This window comes from Ictalurus punctatus, chromosome 17 (assembly GCF_001660625.3).
Source record: "Ictalurus punctatus breed USDA103 chromosome 17, Coco_2.0, whole genome shotgun sequence".
In the NCBI taxonomy this organism is placed as follows: domain Eukaryota; kingdom Metazoa; phylum Chordata; class Actinopteri; order Siluriformes; family Ictaluridae; genus Ictalurus; species Ictalurus punctatus.
Window position 1 is genome coordinate 22,115,715 of NC_030432.2, and position 21,027 is coordinate 22,136,741.

The following is a 21,027-nucleotide window of genomic DNA, read 5'->3' on the forward strand; positions in this document are numbered from 1 at the left end:
TTTAACTTACTATATAGTAGGTAAGTACACGGTTTCGGACGCAGCCTTGCTCTCACTGCCGTGTGTGTACGTGTCCTGTCAGAAAATGCGGTGAAAACTCCCACACGACGTTAACAGTGTGATTAAGGTGTGTACGCGTCTGTAACGCACGTCGATAATGCGACTAAAACGGGAATACTCCACACGTCATAATTCGATTCGTGTTTACTTCGAGTATGACCTTAATCAGATTAAGGTCATCGATAATCTCTGTTTACATGCTAGTTTCTTAATCAGAGTATCGTCTTAATCGGGTTCATATCGGATTATCGTAGTCCGTGTAAACGTACTGACTGACATCACCAAACTGTTGGTTTCTTCTTTTGTGGTTTTGGATCGTTGTCTTGCTGTATGATGAACTTCCTCCCGTTCAGACTGGATGCATTTCTCTGTAAATGGGAAGACAGATTGTTTCCAAAGACTTCTGAATTCATTCTGCTACTACCATTTCAATTCAATTGTATTTGCATGGCGCTTTTAACGACGGACGTTGTCTCAAAGCAGCTTTAGAGAAACATATAAACACAGGATGGAGATTTTAAGAGTGTGGATTTATCCCTATTGGGCGAGCCGGTGGAGACGGTGGTGAGGGAACACTCCCTGAGATGATACGAGGAAGAAACCTTGAGAGGAACCGGACTCAGAAGGGAACCATCATAGTTAGTAGCAGTAATGTTTAAGACAGAGAAAAGTCATGGATATTTCATAAAGTACACAAAATACACTGAAGAACTATTGTGGAAAGCGTCGTGTCAGAGATAGTGTCAGACTTCACCCCGTTAAAATCATGCGACAAGTTAACGCATTTATTAAATGGTTAATTGCATGGGTTCTTAAATTCAGTGCTGAAAAAAAAAAAAAAAAAAGTGAAGTAAGTGCAACACAGCAGTGGAATGGTGAAACGGTGGAATGACAGAGAGGTGAGTGAATGTGTGTGTGGTGTGGCTCGGGGCGAGCGGGTGTAGAGGATGCAGGAATGTGAACAGAACAAAGGAGCCAAACCGTCGTGTGTAAGTAGAGCAGAAAACAGGTGACCTGGAGCACAAATAGTACAAAGAACACAAAGGACACACACACACACACACACACACACACACACACTGCTGGTTCAACACACTTTGTGACGCAAAATAAAATATCAACTCATCTCTTACAAGCAACTTTTACTACTCAAGTGACTTTCACTATTTCCTGTCGCTGTGTTTATCTCCTATTTTTTTTTCTCTTTTTGTGTTTGTTGTTTATTTTGTTTTTCTCTTTGCATTTTTCTTTTTTTTTATTTTATTTATTGTTTTCCTTTGTAATTTTATGGTACTTCCCTCTTGGTGTGATGTTCTTCAGATCATACACACAACCCTTCTTTCTCCAAACCTGAATTATTGCCAAAGAATCTACTGCCTATTTTTTTTTGTTTTGTTTTGTCTGATCAGAGTATATTATAGTACAGTGGTGCTTGAAAGTTTGTGAACCCTTTAGAATTGTTTAAAATATATATATATATATATATATATATATATATATATATATATATATATATATATATATATATATATATATATATATATATATATTTCTGCATAAATTGCACCTAAAACCTTCATATTTTCACTAAAAGTATATAAAGAGATGCCAATTAAACAAATGAGACAAAAAAATATTGTACTTGGATATTTAATGATGAGGAAAATGATTCAACGGTACATATCGGTGAGCGGGAAAAGTATATGTAATCTGAAGGTGACATTAAAGTCAGGTGTTTTCAGTCAATTGATTGAAAATCAGGAGTGAGTGAGCATCCTGTTTTATTTAAAGAAAAGGGATCTGATCTTAACAGCACGTGTTTGTGGAAGTGTAACAAAGGAGATTTCTGAGGACCTCAGATAAAGAGAGTTGTTGAAGCTCATCAGGTTGGAAAAGGTCACAAAACCCTCTCTGAAGAGTTTGGACTCCACCAATCCACAGTCAGAGAGATTGTGTAGAAATGGAGGAAATTGAAGACCATTGTTCCCCTCCCCAGGAGCCGAGACCAACAAAGATCACTCCAAGAGCGAGACGTGTAACAGTCCAGGAGGTCACAAAGGAACCCAGGGCGACTTCTAAACAACTAAAGGTCTCTCTCACATTGGCTAATGTTAATGTTCATGAGTCCTCCATCAGGAGAACACTGAACAACCGTGGTGTGCATGGCAGGGTTTCAAGGGAAAACACTGCATTCCAGCATAAGAACCTTATCCCATCTGTGAAACATGCTGATGGTAGTATTGTGGTTTGGGCCTGTCTTGCTGCATCTGCAAGTTGCTGAACTCTAAAGGAAAATGTCAGGACATCTCTCCATGAACTGAATCTGAAGAGAAAGTGGGTCATGCAGCAAGACAACGACTCTAAACACACGAGTCATTCTTTCAAAGAACGGTTAAAGAAGAATAAAGTGAATGTTTTGGAATGGCCGAGTCAAAGTCCTGACCTTAATCCAGTAGAAATGTTGTGGAAGAACCTGAAGCGAGCAGTCCATGTGAGGAAACCCACCAACATCCCAGAGTCGAAGCTGTTCTGTACTGAGGAACGGGCTGAAATTCCTCCGAGTCGACGTGCAGGACTGATCAACAGTTACCCCGAACGTTTATCTGGAGTGTATTACTGCACAAGAGGATCACACCAGATACTCAAATCAAAGGTGCACATACTTTTTTTCCGCTCACAGATATGTAGTATCGGATCAAGTATAATATCTTTGTCTCATTTCTTTAATAGGGATCTCTTTATCTCCTTTTAGGACCTGTGTGAAAATCTGATGATCATATTTATGCAGAGATATTGACCAATCTAAAGGGTTCACAAACTTTCAAGTATATTAAATAACAAAAACAAAAGTATCTGAAAGACTGTTTCCCTTCATTGTATGTTCATCCTTGTTTCCAGTTAGAAAGATGTTTTATACAGTGACATTTTAAACAGGACACACTGCTTTCCTGACTCAACAATAAAGAAATCATTTGAACAAATGCTGTGCATGATGGGAATATTCAGCGGAATATTTACTCAAAACCTCATCACCTTTCCGCTGAATACATAATAACCTATTGCTCACGGGGAAAAGTGAAGAATAGACATATTTAATCGACTCTGACCTTTTTATTTGGTTAAAATGAACTGATTTGATTCATAGTACGCCCGTTATATGACGTGTTAGACAACAGCGACATCCAGTGGTAGTAAACGGAAATGTTTCGCTCTGCAGCAGTGAATGAAGCTGATTGGAATGATTCCCCACCACCATCCCAGAAGGTTTCAAGGTTTTATAGGGTCAGAAAAGTGGAACTGAAATTGTCTTCATAGGGATTTTGTGTCATGACTCGACACACAATATCCCATAATGAAGTTCTGGGAAAGTTTGAGGGAGCTGGAGTGATTCACAACTCATGTGGGAGAAGTTGTTTAAAGGACAAGTATATACACACCATGCTTAAATGCCATGTGGAGTTTAACACACACACACACACACACACACAGACACACACACACACACACACACAATCAAACGGTCATGCAAGCACACCTAGACACAATCTCTCTCTCTCACACACACACACACACACACACAAAGGCACGTTCACACATGCACGCTCTCTCTCTCATACACACACACACACACACACACACACAATCTCTCTCTTTCTATCTCTCACAAACACAAAAAATGCATATTCACACACATTCTCTCTCTCTCTCATACACACGGACACAAAGGCACAATCACATGTGCTCAAACAGTCACACAAACGCACCTAAACACAATCACACACACACGATTCTTATAGCTGAGGTCATAAGGTTACATACGCCCTGCAGAATCAGTGAAATGTTAAACATTAAAAATTCATCTTTTCACACTGAGGGACTCGTACACGACTATTACACGAGGTGCAAACGTTCACTGATGCTCAAGAATGCAACACGATACGTTAAGAAGCAGGGGGGTGTAAACTTTTGAACAGGATGATCAGTGTAAATTGTTATCATTTTGTCTTCTGGGAAACATGTAAATATCTCGTGTAGCTTCCGAAGGGCGGTAGTAAATGAACAAAAAAGATCTTTAAACAAAATAATCTACAATAATCCGATCGTCCTGTTCAAAAGTTTACGCCCCCCTGCTTCTTAACGCATCGCGTCGCCTTCTCGAGCATCGGTGAACGTTTGCACCTCGTGTAATAGTCGTGTACGAGTCCCTCGGTCGTCCTCAGCGTGAAAAGATGGATCCGGACATCACACAGACGCTGTCGGAAAGGGGTGAAATATGCAGAAGATGCTGGAAAAGTAAAGAATGTGCAGGACCCTGGAGGATTTTTCTGAAGAACAGCGGGCCGTTTAAGTGCTCAGGACAAACAAGGGACTCGTGAAGAACTCTCACAAAACAAACACATCATGTCGCGGATCATCCACGTAGCGACACGCGGTATTAAGAATCGAGCGTGTGTAAACTTTTGAACTGGTTCGTTTGTGTAAATTCAGTTATTATTGTGTCTTATATGTAAAACATCCGCTATGCGAGATCGCTTATTCAGGGCGGGACTAAATAATAACCTTGAACCTTAAATAACAAACTTTCACATTCATAAGCAGGTCATTAACGTTGAAAACATAAACATTCAGAAAGAGACGTGAGACTTTTCATTTTCATGGAGTTTATTAGCAGTGATGAAGATTGTTGAAACGGAACGGTGCCCTCCTCTTCATTACCGCAGGAGGAAATGCAGACAGAGCAACACGCAAAAAAAAAAAAAAAAAAAAAAAAAAGAACAATTCATTCAAACTTCTTTTCTTTTTTTTTTTTTTTAAACAGTCAAAACATGGCACAACTTAAAACGGTGTTGTAGAGAAAGGGAACATGGGGAAGAGAGAAAGAGAGAGACAGAGAGAGAGAGAGAGAGAGAGAGAGAGAGAGAGAGAGAGGATTGTTTTGTTTTTTTTCCTCCATGTTCTGATGGGATTCCTTTAATATTTCTTACAGCGCAGACAGCGTGGCCTGGACTCGGGAGTAAGCAAGTTCTCGACACGGCTCGTCGTTGAGCGGTTAGATGAAGACGAACACACATGCTCAGACATACACACGGACAGACGGCCGAACGGACGGGCGGACGGACAGACGGACGCAGCGGTCGGAACGGTGCGACGAACGTAACGCGTGTAAGTAGAAAAATGTATGCGTATTGACGTAGAAACGTTTCCAAATGTACAGAATAAACAGTCTAGTTTCAGTACGATGATCTCTCCCTGCTCTCGCACTTCTTTACTAATTCGTGGCCTTGACATCAAGAGGTGAAATCAAGGGTTTAGATTAGTGTGCATAATTATACACACACATATACATTATATATATTAACTATTAACTCAAAAATAATAATAATAATAATAAATCGATGGGGAATAAGTGCTTCTTACGGATCAAATAAAGACTTCTGCTTGATGTGCATACCCTAAAGTAGGAATTCTGCGTATGTGCATCCGCCTCGTCTTCCAGCTCCACGCCAGAAGTGTTTAGATAAAAAGATCAGAAAAGAAGAAGAGGTGCAGCACACTTTTAAGGGTTAAACAACGACGACAAAGAAAAGTGTGCCGTAGTACTACATGACTAACTCCGAGATAAAAGGTGTGCATCAAGACCCAACCCAAAAAAAATAAAAATAAAAATAACGATAAGCTGTGGGGAAAGGGCGCGTTTACTTTCACACACAGGGTCAGATATGAAGCTTGAAGGAAAAAGTAATGCAACGCTCATTAATATCGGGTGAGCGGGGGGGAAAACTCTCGGTGGTGTGCCGTTAGAGGAACGTAAACCAGCGAGGTCGTGTACTCGGGAAGCAATCCGAGTCGCACCGGTGATTTATCTCCCTGTAAAACAGAACATCCCGAGGTGTTTTATTCCTCTTATACCACGACAAACCGCCAAGGAGTTTCTATGTACTAAAGAATACTTTTTATCCGTTTAAAGTGACAGTTAAACAAGTTCGTTCCAGTTCTCACTTACGTTACAGGAGCTAATCAGACTGAGCAGGGTTGGGGTTTAAAAAGTAGTCCCACACACACCTCAAATCTACAGAGCCCCTAAAGAGACATTTGACCCCCTCCAAAAAAAAAAAAAAAAAAAAAAAAAAAAAAAAACACACAACCCTTGCATCCTAACCAGAAAAAAAAATCTTGTGAGAATGGACAATCATCATGTGCGCATGAGACAGTTTTCATTTTCACAAAAACAAGAGACAGTACATGGAGCGCAAGCGATAATTCTGTAAAAAATAAAATAAAATAAAAGTCCTTTTGTTTCAGGAGAAAAAAATAAAATCTCATGAAAACAGAAAATTATCTAAATGCACACAGAATCATTTCTGTTTTCACAAGATTTTTTTTTTTTTTTTGTAAGTACACTGGTGCTTGAAAGTGTGTGAACCCTTATGGGTTTTCTATATTTCTGTATAAATACGAGCTAAAACATCATCGGATTTTTTAGGACACAGGTCCTAAAAGTTGATAAAGAGAACCCGATTAAACAAATGAGACAACATTTTTTTTATACTTGGATATTTATTTATTGAGGAAAACGATCCAAAGTTACATATCTGTGAGTGGGAAAAGTATGTGTACTGCTAGGATTAGCGGTTTTATTTAAAGAACAGGGATATGTCAAAGTCTGATCTTCACAATACATGTGTGGAAGTGTAACAAAGGAGATTTCTGAGGTCCTCAGATAAAGAGTTGTTGAACCTCATCAGCTTGGAAAAGGTTACAAACCATCTGTTTGGACTCCACCAATCCACAGTCAGAGAGATTGTGTAGAAATGGAGGAAATTGAAGACCATTGTTCCCCTCCCCAGGAGCCGAGACCAACAAAGATCACTCCAAGAGCGAGACGTGTAACAGTCCAGGAGGTCACAAAGGAACCCGGGGTAACTTCTAAACAACTAAAGGTCTCTCTCACATTGGCTAATGTTAATGTTCATGAGTCCATCATCAGGAGAACACTGAACAACCGTGGTGTGCATGGCAGGGTTTCAAGGAGAAAGCCACCGCTCTCCAAAAAGAACACTGCTGCCTGTCTGCAGTTTGCTAAAGATCACATGGACAAGCCGTTTGGAGAAAGGAAAACACTGCATTCCAGTATAAGAACCTTATCCCATCTGTGAAACATGCTGATGGTAGTATTGTGGTTTGGGCCTGTCTTGCTGCATCTGCAAGTTGCTGAACTCTAATGGAAAATGTCAGGACATCTCTCCATGAACTGAATCTGAAGAGAAAGTGGGCCGTGCAGCAAGACAACGACTCTAAACACACGAGTCATTCTTTCAAAGAACGGTTAAAGAAGAATAAAGTGAATGTTTTGGAACGGCCGAGTCAAAGTCCTGACCTTAATCCAGTAGAAATGTTGTGGAAGAACCTGAAGCGAGCAGTCCATGTGAGGAAACCCACCAACATCCCAGAGTCGAAGCTGTTCTGTACTGAGGAACGGGCTGAAATTCCTCCGAGTCGACGTGCAGGACTGATCAACAGTTACCCCGAACGTTTATCTGGAGTGTATTACTGCACAAGAGTCTCACACCAGATACTCAAATCAAAGGTGCACATACTTTTCCCACTCACAGATATGTAATATCGGATCAAGTATAATATTTTTGTCTCATTTCTTTAATAGGGATCTCTATCTCCTTTTAGGACCTGTGTGAAAGTTTTAGGTCATATTTATGCAGAAATGTAGAAAATTCTAAAGGGTTCACAAACTTTCAAGCACAAATGCATGTGTTTTGTGGGTGTATTTTTTTATTTTATTTATTTTATTTTTTTTGCAAAAGGTCCCTTCAGGGACTCTGTACTACTCTCACCATATCCTCGGAAAAGAAAGAAAGAGAGAGAGGAAAAAGAAGAAAAAAAAAACCAAAAAAAAAAACCAAATACCTACCTTTTATAGGGTGCTTTAAAGTAAGAACTATGTTTGCTAAGGGTTAGGACCAACTCACGCTAACTGATTTCTAACACAACTGTTAGGAAGTCAAGAAGAAAGTAGCGAAGGTGCATTATAGCAACAACAACAACAACAACAACAACAACAAAAAAAGACAAACAGAAAGAAAGCAGGTGGTTCAACCGCTAAGGGGGGGGGAGCAGCATTTAAAAAGCAAACAAATAACCTTTATCGTTATCCCGGCTACGACGTACGTGTTAATTATCTGGCCGATGCGGTGAAATGTCTCGTGAAGATCCGGGGCTGAACCGTGAGCCAGCTTCAGAAACAGAAAACGGCAACGGAGCCAAAGAAACTGTTAAATTTACAGCGTTTCATTTCGTGTCAAGCGAGGAAATCGTTGTTTGTTTTTTCCACCTCTGGAGCTGGCAGTGTTTATGACCATGTATAGGGGGTGGGAACGGTACATGATGCTAAAATGATCCACTTGGCTTTCTACTAGTCAAAAATCAGTTTGGTTAGATAGACAAAAAAAACAAAACAAAACAAAAAAAAAACTAAACCATTTTTAGCAAACATGGACACCCTTTTTTTTCTTCCATTTTTGGCAATAACACTGTTGGTGCATTTCATTTCATTTCATTAGGTCATTTTCTAAATAACCCCCCCCCCCAAATATTTTCTCCTTTACGAGGACCTCCAGACCCGTTGTTAGAAATTAGTATCCTATTCGTAAATCGCTATATAATTTCCGTTACGCACTGATCTGTCGACGTTCTGTCAAGATAATACGATTTAAAAATACATAAAGTGCTACTCATTATATATAATATATGAATCAATTATCTTGTGATGAGATAAAATAGATGGAGAAAAAAAAAAAAAGAAAGGTTAAATCTTAATATTTGCTTCCTGACACTAAAGAAAGAAAAAAAAAAAGTCAACAAACAGACAAACAAACAAGAACATCTTCAGGCTGTAGAAAGAAAGAAAAAAACAAAACAACAACAAAAAAAAAACGACGCCTGATGACCCTCGGCTTTAAATTATAAATCCATGAGCTTGAGAATAAAGGAACAGAGCCCTGTTTAACGGTGAATGCATTAAAAAAAAAAAAAAGAAAGAAAAAGAAGTGGTGCTCGTTGAAAATAAAGATAAAGAAAGAATTTTTTTTTTTTTTTTTTTTAAAAAGGAGAGGAAAAAGCTGGGTGCCTGTTCATGTGCATCAAACAAACTGTTATCGTGTCATGCTAAACTGTGGCCTTGTAGCCCTAAAAACAACTCACACCACAACAGCAGATTCTGTTCCTTGTGCAAAGAGAAATATTCTAAGAAACTAAGAAGCTCTAATGAAATAATAAACTGAAAAAGAACCGGTGCTGAAGCGATCTTAACGTCCGTGGTGCGTCTTATCTTATCTACTCGTCCACTGGGATCTAAGAGTTAATATAAAACTGAAAATGTAAAATGATTTTTTTTCTTCTTTTTTTTTTTTTTTTTTTTTTTTAAAAACCAAACAAAAAAAACAAAACAAAACCAAAAAAACCTGTCCTTTATCTGTGGATTACAAGGTGATGCGAAAGGTGAAAAGACGACGATAAGACTAGCGAATCTTCCAGAGGACGTACACAGACAGCAGTTTGCAAGTCTATTCTCACTTAAGTGCACCCTGGAAACCTTAGAATTTCATTCTAAGAAACAAAAAAAAAAAAAGAAAAAGCAGAAAAAACACGACTCATCCAAATTCATTCACAAAATTAAGACAAGTATCCCAAGGCCTTAGCAAGTGCCAGCTCGACCGAAACGTTTTTGTTTTGTTTATGTCCCCTGAAACATTGAACAGTTTATCATCGGTGACTTAACTCCCATCCCCAACCCCAGACACTAGAGGGCGACATTTTTGTTCTCTTTTCGCCCCCCCCCGGGGGTCAAAAGCATTTCAGTGTGTTCGAACACGAGAGCGCAGTGCGTCCGAACGCGAGGTGCTTCCTCTTCTGAGGCAGCCAGCAGGACGAAGTCCGCCATCTACGCTTTTTTAAAAGAAATGCCGTACTGTTAGAGTTTGAACATGAATTCTTGAACATCCCTAAAAAAAACAAAACAAAACAAAAACAGTCGAATTGTCTTCAGCAAAAAAACAAAAACAAAAAACAAAACAAACAAAAGAAAGAAAAAAAACAAAAACAGGTCCTGCTTTAGAAGCAGAGCGTCTTGGCTCCAGGTCCTCGTTTCTCGTCCTTTATTCAGCCAACCCGTTTCATCCACTCTTGCGCTCAGCCTCTTTAAAACACTCCGTCTCGAGAGCGGCCTTTGTTCCGAGTCACGATGTTCGTTTCCGAGTCAGCGGCTGTGACCGGGTTTCTTCAAGCGCGGGTGTTTGTTTGTTTTTTTTCTCTTAGCGGAGTCCGGCTGAGGAGACGGCGTGTCCAGACTGAGCTTCACTGATCAGGACCGTTCTTAGATTCACTGTAGAGCACTACGCGATTTGGATCTGGAAATGCACAGTGAGGAAAACTGTCATTTTAAGTCAATTTTTAAAAAAAAAAAATCTGAATAGCACTTTTAACAGCAGATTTTACCATGAAGCAACTTTACAGAAATCCAGACGCAGGTTTAGGCTACGTTCACGTTACCCGGTTTGAAGTGAAACAAATCGGATTTTCTTCCTTAAACTCCGGTTTATACTTGACGCAGAACTCGCGAGTGCGGAAGCGGCGCACCGTGAGCGATGCCGCTCACACACGCACACGTGTACTTTATGTACATCTGGACATCCACTAGAAAGCGCGTCGGAGCCGAAACATCCGGTAAACGATTTCATTTACAGCGATGTTAAACACTGTTTCTCCTTCAGACTTTCTGCCGTCATCGTGACTGTTGTCATGAGCTTCGTCTCGAAAGGAAAACTCTTGACCTTACATTCAAAAATGCTTTTCTACCCTAGAGAATACTTGGTATGACTTCAAATGCTCGGTTTGAAGGCTAATCGGTTAGCGTTAGTACTCAATAACACGTTAAGGCCAAAAATATTTGGACACCTGACCATCACACCTATATGAGGTTCTTCCCCAAACTGTTACCACAAACTTCGACGCACAGGATTGTACATAACGTCTTTGTATGCTGTAGGATCAGTTTCTCTTCGCTGGAACTACGAGGCGTAAACCTGTTCCAACATGACGATGCTCCTGTGCACAAAGAGAGCGCCATGAAGACATGGTGTGTTAAGGTTGGAGAAGAAGAACTCGAATATCCTGCACAGATCCCTGACCTCAACCCCGCTCAACACCTTTGGGATGAACTGGAGCCTCTTCACCATCCCAACATCAGCGCCTGACCTCAACCTCACGAACGCTCTTGTAGCTGAATGAACACAAATCCACACAGCCACGCCCCAAAATCTAGTGGAAAGCCTTCCCAGAGTGGAGAGTGGAGCTTATTATAACAGAAAAATCTGGAATGGGATGGTCAACAAGCACATACGAGTGTGATGATCGGGTGTCCACATACTTTTGGCCATATATGGTGCAAGTATGCGATTTGAGACAACGCTAGTTTGTTTAGCTAGTTGTCTAATCTCACGGCGATTCCTGACAGTATCATCAATCCTAAATTGCAGCATGCTACGTTTAAGCATAGCTACATACCCAATGAAAACATTTTAGAGAACGTCAATAAGGAGTAGCTTTTTCGGTTTAAGCGGACTTTTCTGCGGGGCAGCTACAAATTAAAAACCATTAGTCTGGTATCCTAATTATATGACGATAACTGATCTAGACCTAAAAATTCAAGACTACTGTAGAGATCAATAAAAGGCTACAATCTGGATGCATTTCTACTATCAAACATTACAGGTTAAAATAAAAAATAAATAAATAAATAATAAAAAAAACAAGACATGTTGACACTTACCTTGCTTTTGCAAATTCAAAATATATTCCATTTCTGAAAAAAAAGAAAAGAAAAAAAAAAACTTATTGTTTGTACTAATGTTCCTTATGAAGATGCTTAAAAACACTTGCAAGCAGCCTTTATTAATTCAAATGCTTACATTTACTGACCAAAACCTTGTGCGTCAAAATATTTTGCATAAGCAAATTCATCTTACGGACTACGACCTGCTTCGAGTCTGCGTCAAGTTTAAAGTTCACCTAAAGGTTACTGGAATTAAATTTGTTGAATTAGCCTACGGCAAAAGCTTTAACATCTTTGACATTAAAAAACCCCAAAACATTATCACATGACATCAAGCAAAAAGATATTTGTGAAATCAATAAGAAGTGATGGTGGTTCACCTTTAGTGTGATATACTACAGCAGCTTTAAGATCAAAAAAGTCCCAGCTGGCCCTCCTCTCAAAGCCCTTAGTGTAGCCTTGCTCCCTGGGCAGAGACAACTTGCGGGGAAACTCCGCCCCGACGTCTTTAGAGGAAGAGCAAAACACTATTGCACCAGAAACCCCAGGATCGTCCTTTTGCGTATCCACCTCGAGGTTCAAAGCCTGAAGCGAGCCTTCGGTAGACCCGCTGGCCGCAGACGGCGCGAGGTTTCCTCCTTTACTCACGCTAGTCCGTTTGTCTGGAAAAGCTGACTGATCTGGCCTCTGGGGGGCGCCGTGTGTCTGCGTAGCCACAGCTGCAGTGCAGCCTCCCTGAAAGCTCACCTCTACAGGTTTGGCCTTTGCTGTCGAACCGCACGTCGGACCTTCTGGACCGCCGCTGGGTTCGTTGATGAACGACAAACCCCATTGGTTTTGGAAGATGTCGCCCAGAGATTTCTGATTGGGTGGGGGGTCAGATTGACGGCCGCTGGGGAGAGAAAGTTGCATATTGGAAGAGGAGGAGGCGGAAAGGGGGTAAACGAACAGATTAGGTTTCCTGGGCTCAGACGGGGTAGTTGAGGTGGAGGTGGAGGGATTGCAGCTACTGCCGGTGGAAGATGCTACATGATCAGAGCCTGCTGAGGAGACGACTGGTACGGGGGAGGAACTGGGGACCGAGCTGAAGTGGGGACCAGGCAGAGGGCAGGTGTTGCCGTCACCGTTGCTAAAGCTGGCCGAGGTGATGGTTTTCACAGCCGACATGGGCACCTGTGATGGCCTCCCGGTTACCTGTGGAGCAGGAGCAGGAATCTCGGTGCCAGTCTGGGCTGCCTTATTGAGGTTCTCCTTCACTTTGCTTGCATAACTGATCTTAGGCACTATCTTCGCGCTACTGTTGTCCACAGGAAAGACGGGTGGCGGCTTGAACAGAGTCCACGAGTCCTCTTTAGCCGATGCCGCCACTTTTGTTTTAGTGGACTTATCCTCAAATTTTTTCCCAGCGCTTTTCCGGTAAACCTCGGACGTCGGTAGCACAGGTGGGGTAGTGGTTGCCTCTCTAGTTTTTGTCAAGCCACTGGAATGGCTGTCTGTCTTTGAGGAGGCTCTGCTAATTTCCACCTGCGCAGCTGAGGTTCTGTCGCCCAGTTCTAGAGTGGCTAGCCCTGGTTCTTGCTTACTGGCCTGCTGCATGGCCTTAACCTGGCTTGAAGCAGTCACATTGTCCAAAGATTTGCCGTTCCTCTGGGGTCGGCGCTTCTTCGGTGTGGTGTAACCGCTTTCCGAGCCACTGCCATCATTGTCTGTGCCGGGCGTGCCGGGATAACCGTTGGTGAGTGGTCCACAGTTTAGCGTCACCACACCGTTTAGAGACACCAAGGCCTCCTTTTTGCCCTCATGTGTGGTCAACTCTGAGGGCTTGTCATTTTTGCAGTCCATACTGTAGTTTCTACTAGTGTTATTGCCTTTCCTTTCCCCCTTCAGGCCAGTGTATGAGGGCTGTCCAGAGGGTTTTGGTTTCAAGTCAGATTCTAGTAGGAGTTTGTCACCATTTTGGCTCACTGAGTGCAGAGAGCTGTCTAGGTCAAGGAAAGTGGGAGTCTCCTCTCCCTCAACTACAAATCCATTTATTTTCCCATTGTCTGCGGGTAGAAAAAGAACACACGTGCCATTAAAATAAAATTAAAACCAAGTCATCTGAATAACAAAATGCCCAAGGTCGAGCCTGGTCAAAGTTTGCATAAAGAGGGAATATATGGAATAGGTACGTTAAATAGTAAAGGGTCAGAATGATCAGGATTACGGTTGCCTGCTACGTGTTAGTAACTGACCAAACACACACGTGCATTTTATTTTTAATTCAAAATATCAAGGGTGCACCCCATCTATAGGGTACTGGCCTCAAACACTAGATGGGCACTGGACCAGATTTGATGCGCTTTCTTTTCGGCACAGATCTTTTGCTTGTCACCGTCATGCTTCTGATGTTTCGCATAACTTGGCAAAAGAAGCTTGCAGACAGGATAGCAAGCTTGGCCTCACGGTAACAAAACATGGATGATGTTGTCTCAGGGAATGCCTTAAAACCAACACCCTGTTAAGGAGATCATGCTGAAAAGGAAAAAGTAAATGGAAAAATCTTTGGAACTAAAACAATCACGTTTTTACATAATGTTGCTGAGTAGTAGAAACAGCTTAAAAAAAATAAATAAATAAAAAAAAAAAAAAAAAAAAAAGCTGATGTCAACAATACAACTTTACCCAATTTTTAACCCCAAGCAACTGATAAGTCCAAATGCAACTCGGTCATATTTGGGATGTTTACTGAGCTTTAACACGTTAAAAGCAGATACTGATACTTACATGAGCACCCACTATTCCTTACGGACTGAGCATGCATATATCTCCTTTCAGTGGATTTTCTGAATGAGGTGTTTACATGAAACAAATTTCAGATTAAAGCAGGCATATTCCAGGGGTGGGAATTTGGAGTATCTGAATATTGTCTTGGAATATGTTGACTGGAACTTCTTAATTATTGCCCTGATGGTGGAAATGGGCATTTTCAATGCTTGTGCTATTTTCTTATAGACACTTCCCATTGTGTGAAGCTCAACAATCTTTTGCCGCACATCACAGCTATATTCCTTGGTCTTACCCACTGTTATGAATGACTAAGGGGATTTGACCTATATGTTACAACATATTTATACCCCTGTCAAACAGGAAGTCAGCGCTGAACAATTTCCTATTCCTAGTCACCCAGGTGTACTAAATAAAATGTAAAATATCAATGGGAATATACTTCAAAAAATATTCACAGGGGTGCCAATAATGGACACACGACTATATTTAACAATTTTTTTTGATAAACCTGTGTTGTGTTTGCAATTGTTTGATATCCATAAGATCAGAGTATTTTTGTGCATTTTTTTTTAAACAAAATATCAAAAAGTTAAACGAGACAATTTTTCACAGCCTTCTTTGCACACATTTACCAAGGGTGCCAATATTAGTGGCACTAAAGGGCACTGCATGTATGTATGTGTATATATATATATATATATTTTTACTTTGATACAAATACCAAGTTAGCAAAACAACACCAAAAAAAGTCTTGTGTTGAAAGAAATTTCTCTCTGTTGAATTCTTGACCCTGATTCGTCAGCAGCTTTTTTGTGAGGACGTTTATTAACATTTATGAAAGGAGTCTCCAGTGTCAGTGCTTCCTAACAATCAGACATGAAGCTGTAACTTTAACGCTGCGTTCGACTTAAACTTGTAAGTGGTAATTTGCAGTGGTAAGTTACGGGATTTTCCACCTCGGCACCTTTCACTTGCGAAGTGAATGGGGGGAAAAAAATGGATGCCTCCATGTTTGTCTTTTTTTAAGCTAGCTGTAATGAGTGATTTATATTTTCCTCCTCAAAACAGTGAACTGTAGACTTAGCATTCTAGATTTAGCAAGCCTAAAGCAAGCACTTGTACATACACACACAGTATAAGTCATTTAAAGGTAAGAAATGCTGCTTTGGTTACAACCCCAATTCCAAAAAAGATGGGCTGCTGTGTAAAATGTAAATAAAAACAGAGTGCAATGATTTGCAAATTCTCATAAACCCACATGCTATTCACAATAGAACATAGAAAACATATCAAATGTTTAAACTGAGGAAATGTACCATTTTAAGGGGAAAAAAATAAGGTAATTTTGAATTTGATGGCCACAACACAGTTCAAAAAAGTTGGGACGAGGGCAACAAAAGGCTGGAGAAGTAAGTGTTACTAAAAAGAAACAGCTGGAGGAACATTTTGAAATTATTCATAATTATACAATATGAATAATTAGGTTAATTGGCAACAGATCAGTAAGATGATTGGGTATAAAAAGAGTATCTTATAGAGGCAGAGTCTTACAGAAGTAAAGATGGGATGGAAGCAGATGTTGCTCTAAAACCTGTTTATACACCTTTCAACATTGATGGTGCCGTTCCAGATGTGCAAGCTGCCCATTCCATAGGCACTAATGCACTCCGTACCATCAGGGATGCAGGCTTATGAACTGAGCGCTGATAAGCTGGATGGTCCCTCTCCTCTTTAGTTTAGAGGACACGGCGTCCATATTTTCCAAAAATAATAAAAAATTTTGATTCATCTGACCGCAGAACAGTTTTCCACTCTGACTCAGTCCATTTTAAATGAGCTTTGGCCCAGAGAAGATGGCAGCGTTTCTGGATCATGTTCACTTATGGTTTCTTCTTTGCATGATAGAGCTTTAACCAGCGTTCGTTTGTGGATGTCATGGTGAACTGTGTTCACAGTAAATGAGTTCTGGAGGTGTTTCTGAGCCCCTGCAGTGATTTCCATTACAGAATCAGGCCTGTTTTTAATGCAGTGCCGCCTGAGGGCCCAAAGATCACACGCATGCGATATTGATTTTCACCCTTGTCCCTTGCGCACAGAGATTTCTCCAGATTCTCATCATCTTTTGATGATATTATGTACTGTAGATGATGAGATAGTCTTTGGAACATTATTCTGAAATCGTTCCACAAATTGTAGACGCAGTTTCTCGCAGACTGCTGCTCCTCTTCCCATCTTTACTTCTGAAAGACTCTGCCTCTCTAAGATACTCTTTTTATACCCAGTCATGTTACTGACCTGTTCCCAATCAACCTCCTGCTGTTTCTTTTTACTAACACTTACTTTTCCAGCCTTTTGTTGCCCCCTGTCCCAATATTTTTGAGACATGTTGAGGCCATCAAATTCAAAATTACCTTATTTCCCCCCCCCTAAAAAGCTACATTTCCTCAGTTTAAACATTTGATATGTTTTCTATGTTCTATTTTGAAGAGCGTATGGGTTTATGAGATTCGCAAATCATTGCATCCTGTTTTTATTTACATTTCACACAGCGTCCCAACTCTTTTTGGATTTGGGGTTGTACTACTGCCTTTGTGAGTCGAACGCAACATGACAAGCTGCGTGTTTATTGTTTATTTGTTGATCTTATTAACTTCAAGAGAGAGAAAAAGAGGGGCCGGTGAGGGAACGACTGTTAATAGGTGTTATAACGTATAACGCGAGAACAGGAACTTGTTTGGCTAAGATGTTCCATGTGGTATAACAACAATAAATCACCTCGGGGTGGAAGCAGTAACTCTTCTTCATCGTGCCACCTAGTCAGTGATTATTTTCCTACAACTGCACAACACAGGAGTGTTTAATGCCTTACTTAAGCAACACCTTCTGACCAATCAGAATCGAGAATTCAACAGAGCTCTGGATTAAGATAGAAATAATAACATGAAAACAGCTGAATATGTCACAGAGTCAAGCAGGTGGGTGTTAGACAAATTTGTTGATCTTTAAGTAGTATTTTAGTGATTATTTTTTAAATATATTTAACTGTAAAGGTAATGTTTGTCATCGGTGGGATTTAGTCAGCTAGCACTGACAAGCAAACTGCAAACAAGCTGAATACATTTCATAGCAAGTCATAATTCGCAAAGAACAGAGTTTTAATAGCGTGTTTTATAAACATAGACAGTGATTATTATTGCTAAGTAGCCGTAAATAGTTGTTTTTGGAGGGGGGTTTCTTGCGGGTGCAATTCCAGTCAGGCCTTCTGCACTCTCACATGACTGCCAGCTTGAGCAACAGGGCCTACAGCCTGTTAGCATGCCAGCTAGCTCCCTCCTGCCTAGCCTTAATTTTAGCCTTGGAAATAAAAATATATATTTAAAAAAAAAAAAGCTACATCACTTTTCATTCTGCATTGTTCCGTACTACTGCAGAACCAGCATTTTATCTTAGATGTGTCCTCTGTTCCATAATGTTATCTTTTAAGACTAACATGAAACAAGTTTACGTCGGCTCCCCCCCGCTCCCATTTATTTTCTTTTTCCCACCTGCTTTCTGGCACGTCCCCCCTCCTCCTGTCATGTGATTGGCTGAACATTTATACTCAGCACCAATCCACAATCTGCACCTGATTTACTAGCCAATTATAAACGGAGGCGGGGAATGTGACGGAATACGGATGGAAAAATACGCGCTCCAGCCAAGATGGCGGACAGGAAATAAGCTTAGCGAAGCTAACTGTTTTAGCGGCATTCCACAGGAGCCGGTTAGTGTCGCTGTGGAAAGCCAAGTGAGCTAATACGTGTTATTTTTTTTCCTTTCGCTTAGAGAAAGAATGTAGAAGTCGTATTTTAAACGGTAAAGTGTTTTTTAATAAACGGCTATAACGAGGTTTTATCGTATGTATTTGTTTTATATTTAATCGGTTAGCATGGGTGGAAGCCGGTGCACAAGGTCAATGTCCACACTTGCTAGCTTCCCGAAAGCTAATAATAACAAAAACTAGCTGATTCAACCGACTCAGTGTTGATGACAAGCGTTAAGTCGGGCACAAAACGCAGCCAACGGACAAGTTCTAGCGTCTCGCCGAGTTGCATCGAGGGATCGTGTGACGATATTTGAAGTTTAAAGAAGTTAAAACAGTGGCTAAAAGACTAACCTGTTTTCTTCGTCGGCGTTTCCTCGTCCTGGAGCTGACGGCAGCTTTGCTCATCGTTCACCGATAATCTCGATCGATTCGGTCCATCGTCCGCTCCGTGACTGAGCTGTACCCCGCTCGCCCCTGTGGAGGGCCGCTCCGCCATATAAGTGTCATTAACAGTGAAATGTGCTCAGCTGGGTCTATACACCACAGCAGGAGCAGCTCAGACACGGGCAGTAGAGTAGAGCTGCGAGTCGACTCCCAAAAATGACTCACTGGGAATCACGAGTCGACTCTGTGTAACTGATTCATGCAGAGATTCATTTACTCACTCATTCATTCATTCATTCATTCATCTTCAGTAAACACTTTGCTCAGGGTGAGGGTGAATTCTTCCCAGAGCTGGAATTATTCTGGGAACAGTGGGAGTGAGGTGGGAATACACACACATGGGGGCAATGTAGATTGACCAGTCCACCTACTGGCATGTTTTTGGGAGGTGAGAAGAAACCAGAGAACCCAGAGCAAACCCACATAGACACAAGGAGAATGTGAAAATACACACACAATACCTGACTGCAGGACCTTGCCTTCTGAAATAGTGCCCTCCTCCATATTTTCTAGTGCATTATGGGTGTTTTGTACCACCTGAGGTCCATCAGGTGCTTCTCAAACTTTGTGCAGCTGGAGACCTCTCAAGAGATTTATTATTATTATTATTATTATTATTATTATTATTATTATTATTAAATGAACATAATCCAACTCTTTAGATATTAAGCTCATTATGTCAATTTGGACAATGATATTTTGCCGGTTTAACAGGGTGTTTTATTCCAGAACTTTCCACCTACAGAACACACGACATACGAGTTCACATCGTTTAGAGGATGACTTTGTTCATCCGTCGTTAGTTTGCGCTTTCGGTTCACGGTGGATCTGGATCCTATCCTGGGAACGTTGGGCACAAGTCAGGCTTACACAGTCATATGTTGTAGGATTTCACAAGTGCCTCTAGAACATGAGTAAAACATAAAACGACGAAACACAATAATACTGCACCTGTGTAACGAGCAGGGTGTTCACGTCGATGTAAATGCTAGACAGAGAAAGTTACTAAGAAATTAGATTTACTGATAGTACTAACCAAAATGGCAGTAGTTGTTCATAACTCTTCACATAATACCATGAGATGTAAATGAGTCAAAAACCCCTTTGTCATACATGCCACCAGTAATGATCGTGTACAATAATAATGCACTTATTAAATATTAGATATTTCCCTGTTTATTTCGCAAGGTCTCAATTTTCCTATCCTGTGTTTCAGGTTTGTTTTGAAATCTAAAAACCAAATGATTTTGGGGGAACTGACTCTTTGAATCGACTCCAGTGAATCCCAACACTTTTGAATCAGAATCAGAGTCAACTCTGAGCATTTTTTTTTTTTTTGGAATCGAAGAGCCCTACAATAGACCCAATCACCGCCTGCGCTCAGAGGCGCCAGTGCGCCGCAGCCGCTGTTTTGTTCCACTCGCTCGGTGCAGGACCCAGGATTTGTCCAAAACCACACCCTGTTCACTATTTAGTGCACTAATCCATTATATTTCTGCATTCTCTGCACATGTTCTGGTCCTGATTTTCATACCTAAAGCACCGACTCTTAAATGACCGTCACATAAGCACTTATTCTCAACAATTTATGTCAAAATATCATTCGAGGCGCTGGACTATTTGTCAGACATGTGGCGCACAAGATAAGGTGTGAAATACGTTATTTTAAGTTCTTTATATGTCTGGAGGTTCTATCTGTCTAAAGAGGGTTTTCAACTCCACTGTGAGGTTCTGCATCGTACCTAAGGGAGGGGTTCTCAACCTCAACCCCCGATGCCCCACCCCCCAATAATTCCTACTGCAACATTTTTTTTTTTTTTTTTAGTAATTATAGGGCTACTGTTTGAAAAGTTCACAGTTCATTACTGTAAATAAGTCATGGACTACAAGATCCAGAACGGAAAGAGCACATGGGTTCTTCATACTGATACGTTTATAACAGTGCCAGGTACACGTATTGTATTTTATGAAATATTTTGACGAGCCCGTTTCACATCGAAAGCAACCCACATGCAGAGGCGCCGTGGAGCGTTGATTTCTGTGCTTTTCTGCACGGGATTAGTAAATATACCATGCAGATATCTGTAAATATTATTAACATGCA

At 40.8% G+C, this 21,027-nt stretch overlaps 1 protein-coding gene across 1 annotated transcript; it reads right to left on the bottom strand.

Annotated features, from left to right (window-relative positions):
• Positions 1-4,853: 4,853 nt before the first annotated feature.
• nufip2 (nuclear FMR1 interacting protein 2) lies at positions 4,854-19,085 on the bottom strand. The gene is made up of 4 exons (XM_017491562.3): positions 18,831-19,085; positions 12,286-13,950; positions 11,903-11,935; positions 4,854-10,481 (listed from the first exon to the last, which is right to left on the bottom strand). Exons 1-4 carry the CDS (start codon positions 18,973-18,975, stop codon positions 10,429-10,431), a joined length of 1,896 nt encoding a protein of 631 aa, XP_017347051.1. The 5' UTR covers positions 18,976-19,085; the 3' UTR covers positions 4,854-10,428.
• Positions 19,086-21,027: the final 1,942 nt, after the last annotated feature.

Bases quoted from the DNA above. Each gene is read 5' to 3' on its own strand.
- nufip2 (XM_017491562.3), bottom strand. From the start codon at position 18,975: ATGGCGGAGCGGCCCTCCACAGGGGCGAGCGGGGTACAGCTCAGTCAC. The intron at 13,951-18,830 runs GTTAGTCTTTTA...TTCTACCCGCAG, and splicing joins AACGCCGACGAAGAAAACAG to ACAATGGGAAAATAAATGGA. The intron at 10,482-11,902 runs GTAAGTGTCAAC...GTGCATTTCCAG, and splicing joins TTTGAATTTGCAAAAGCAAG to ATCCAAATCGCGTAGTGCTC.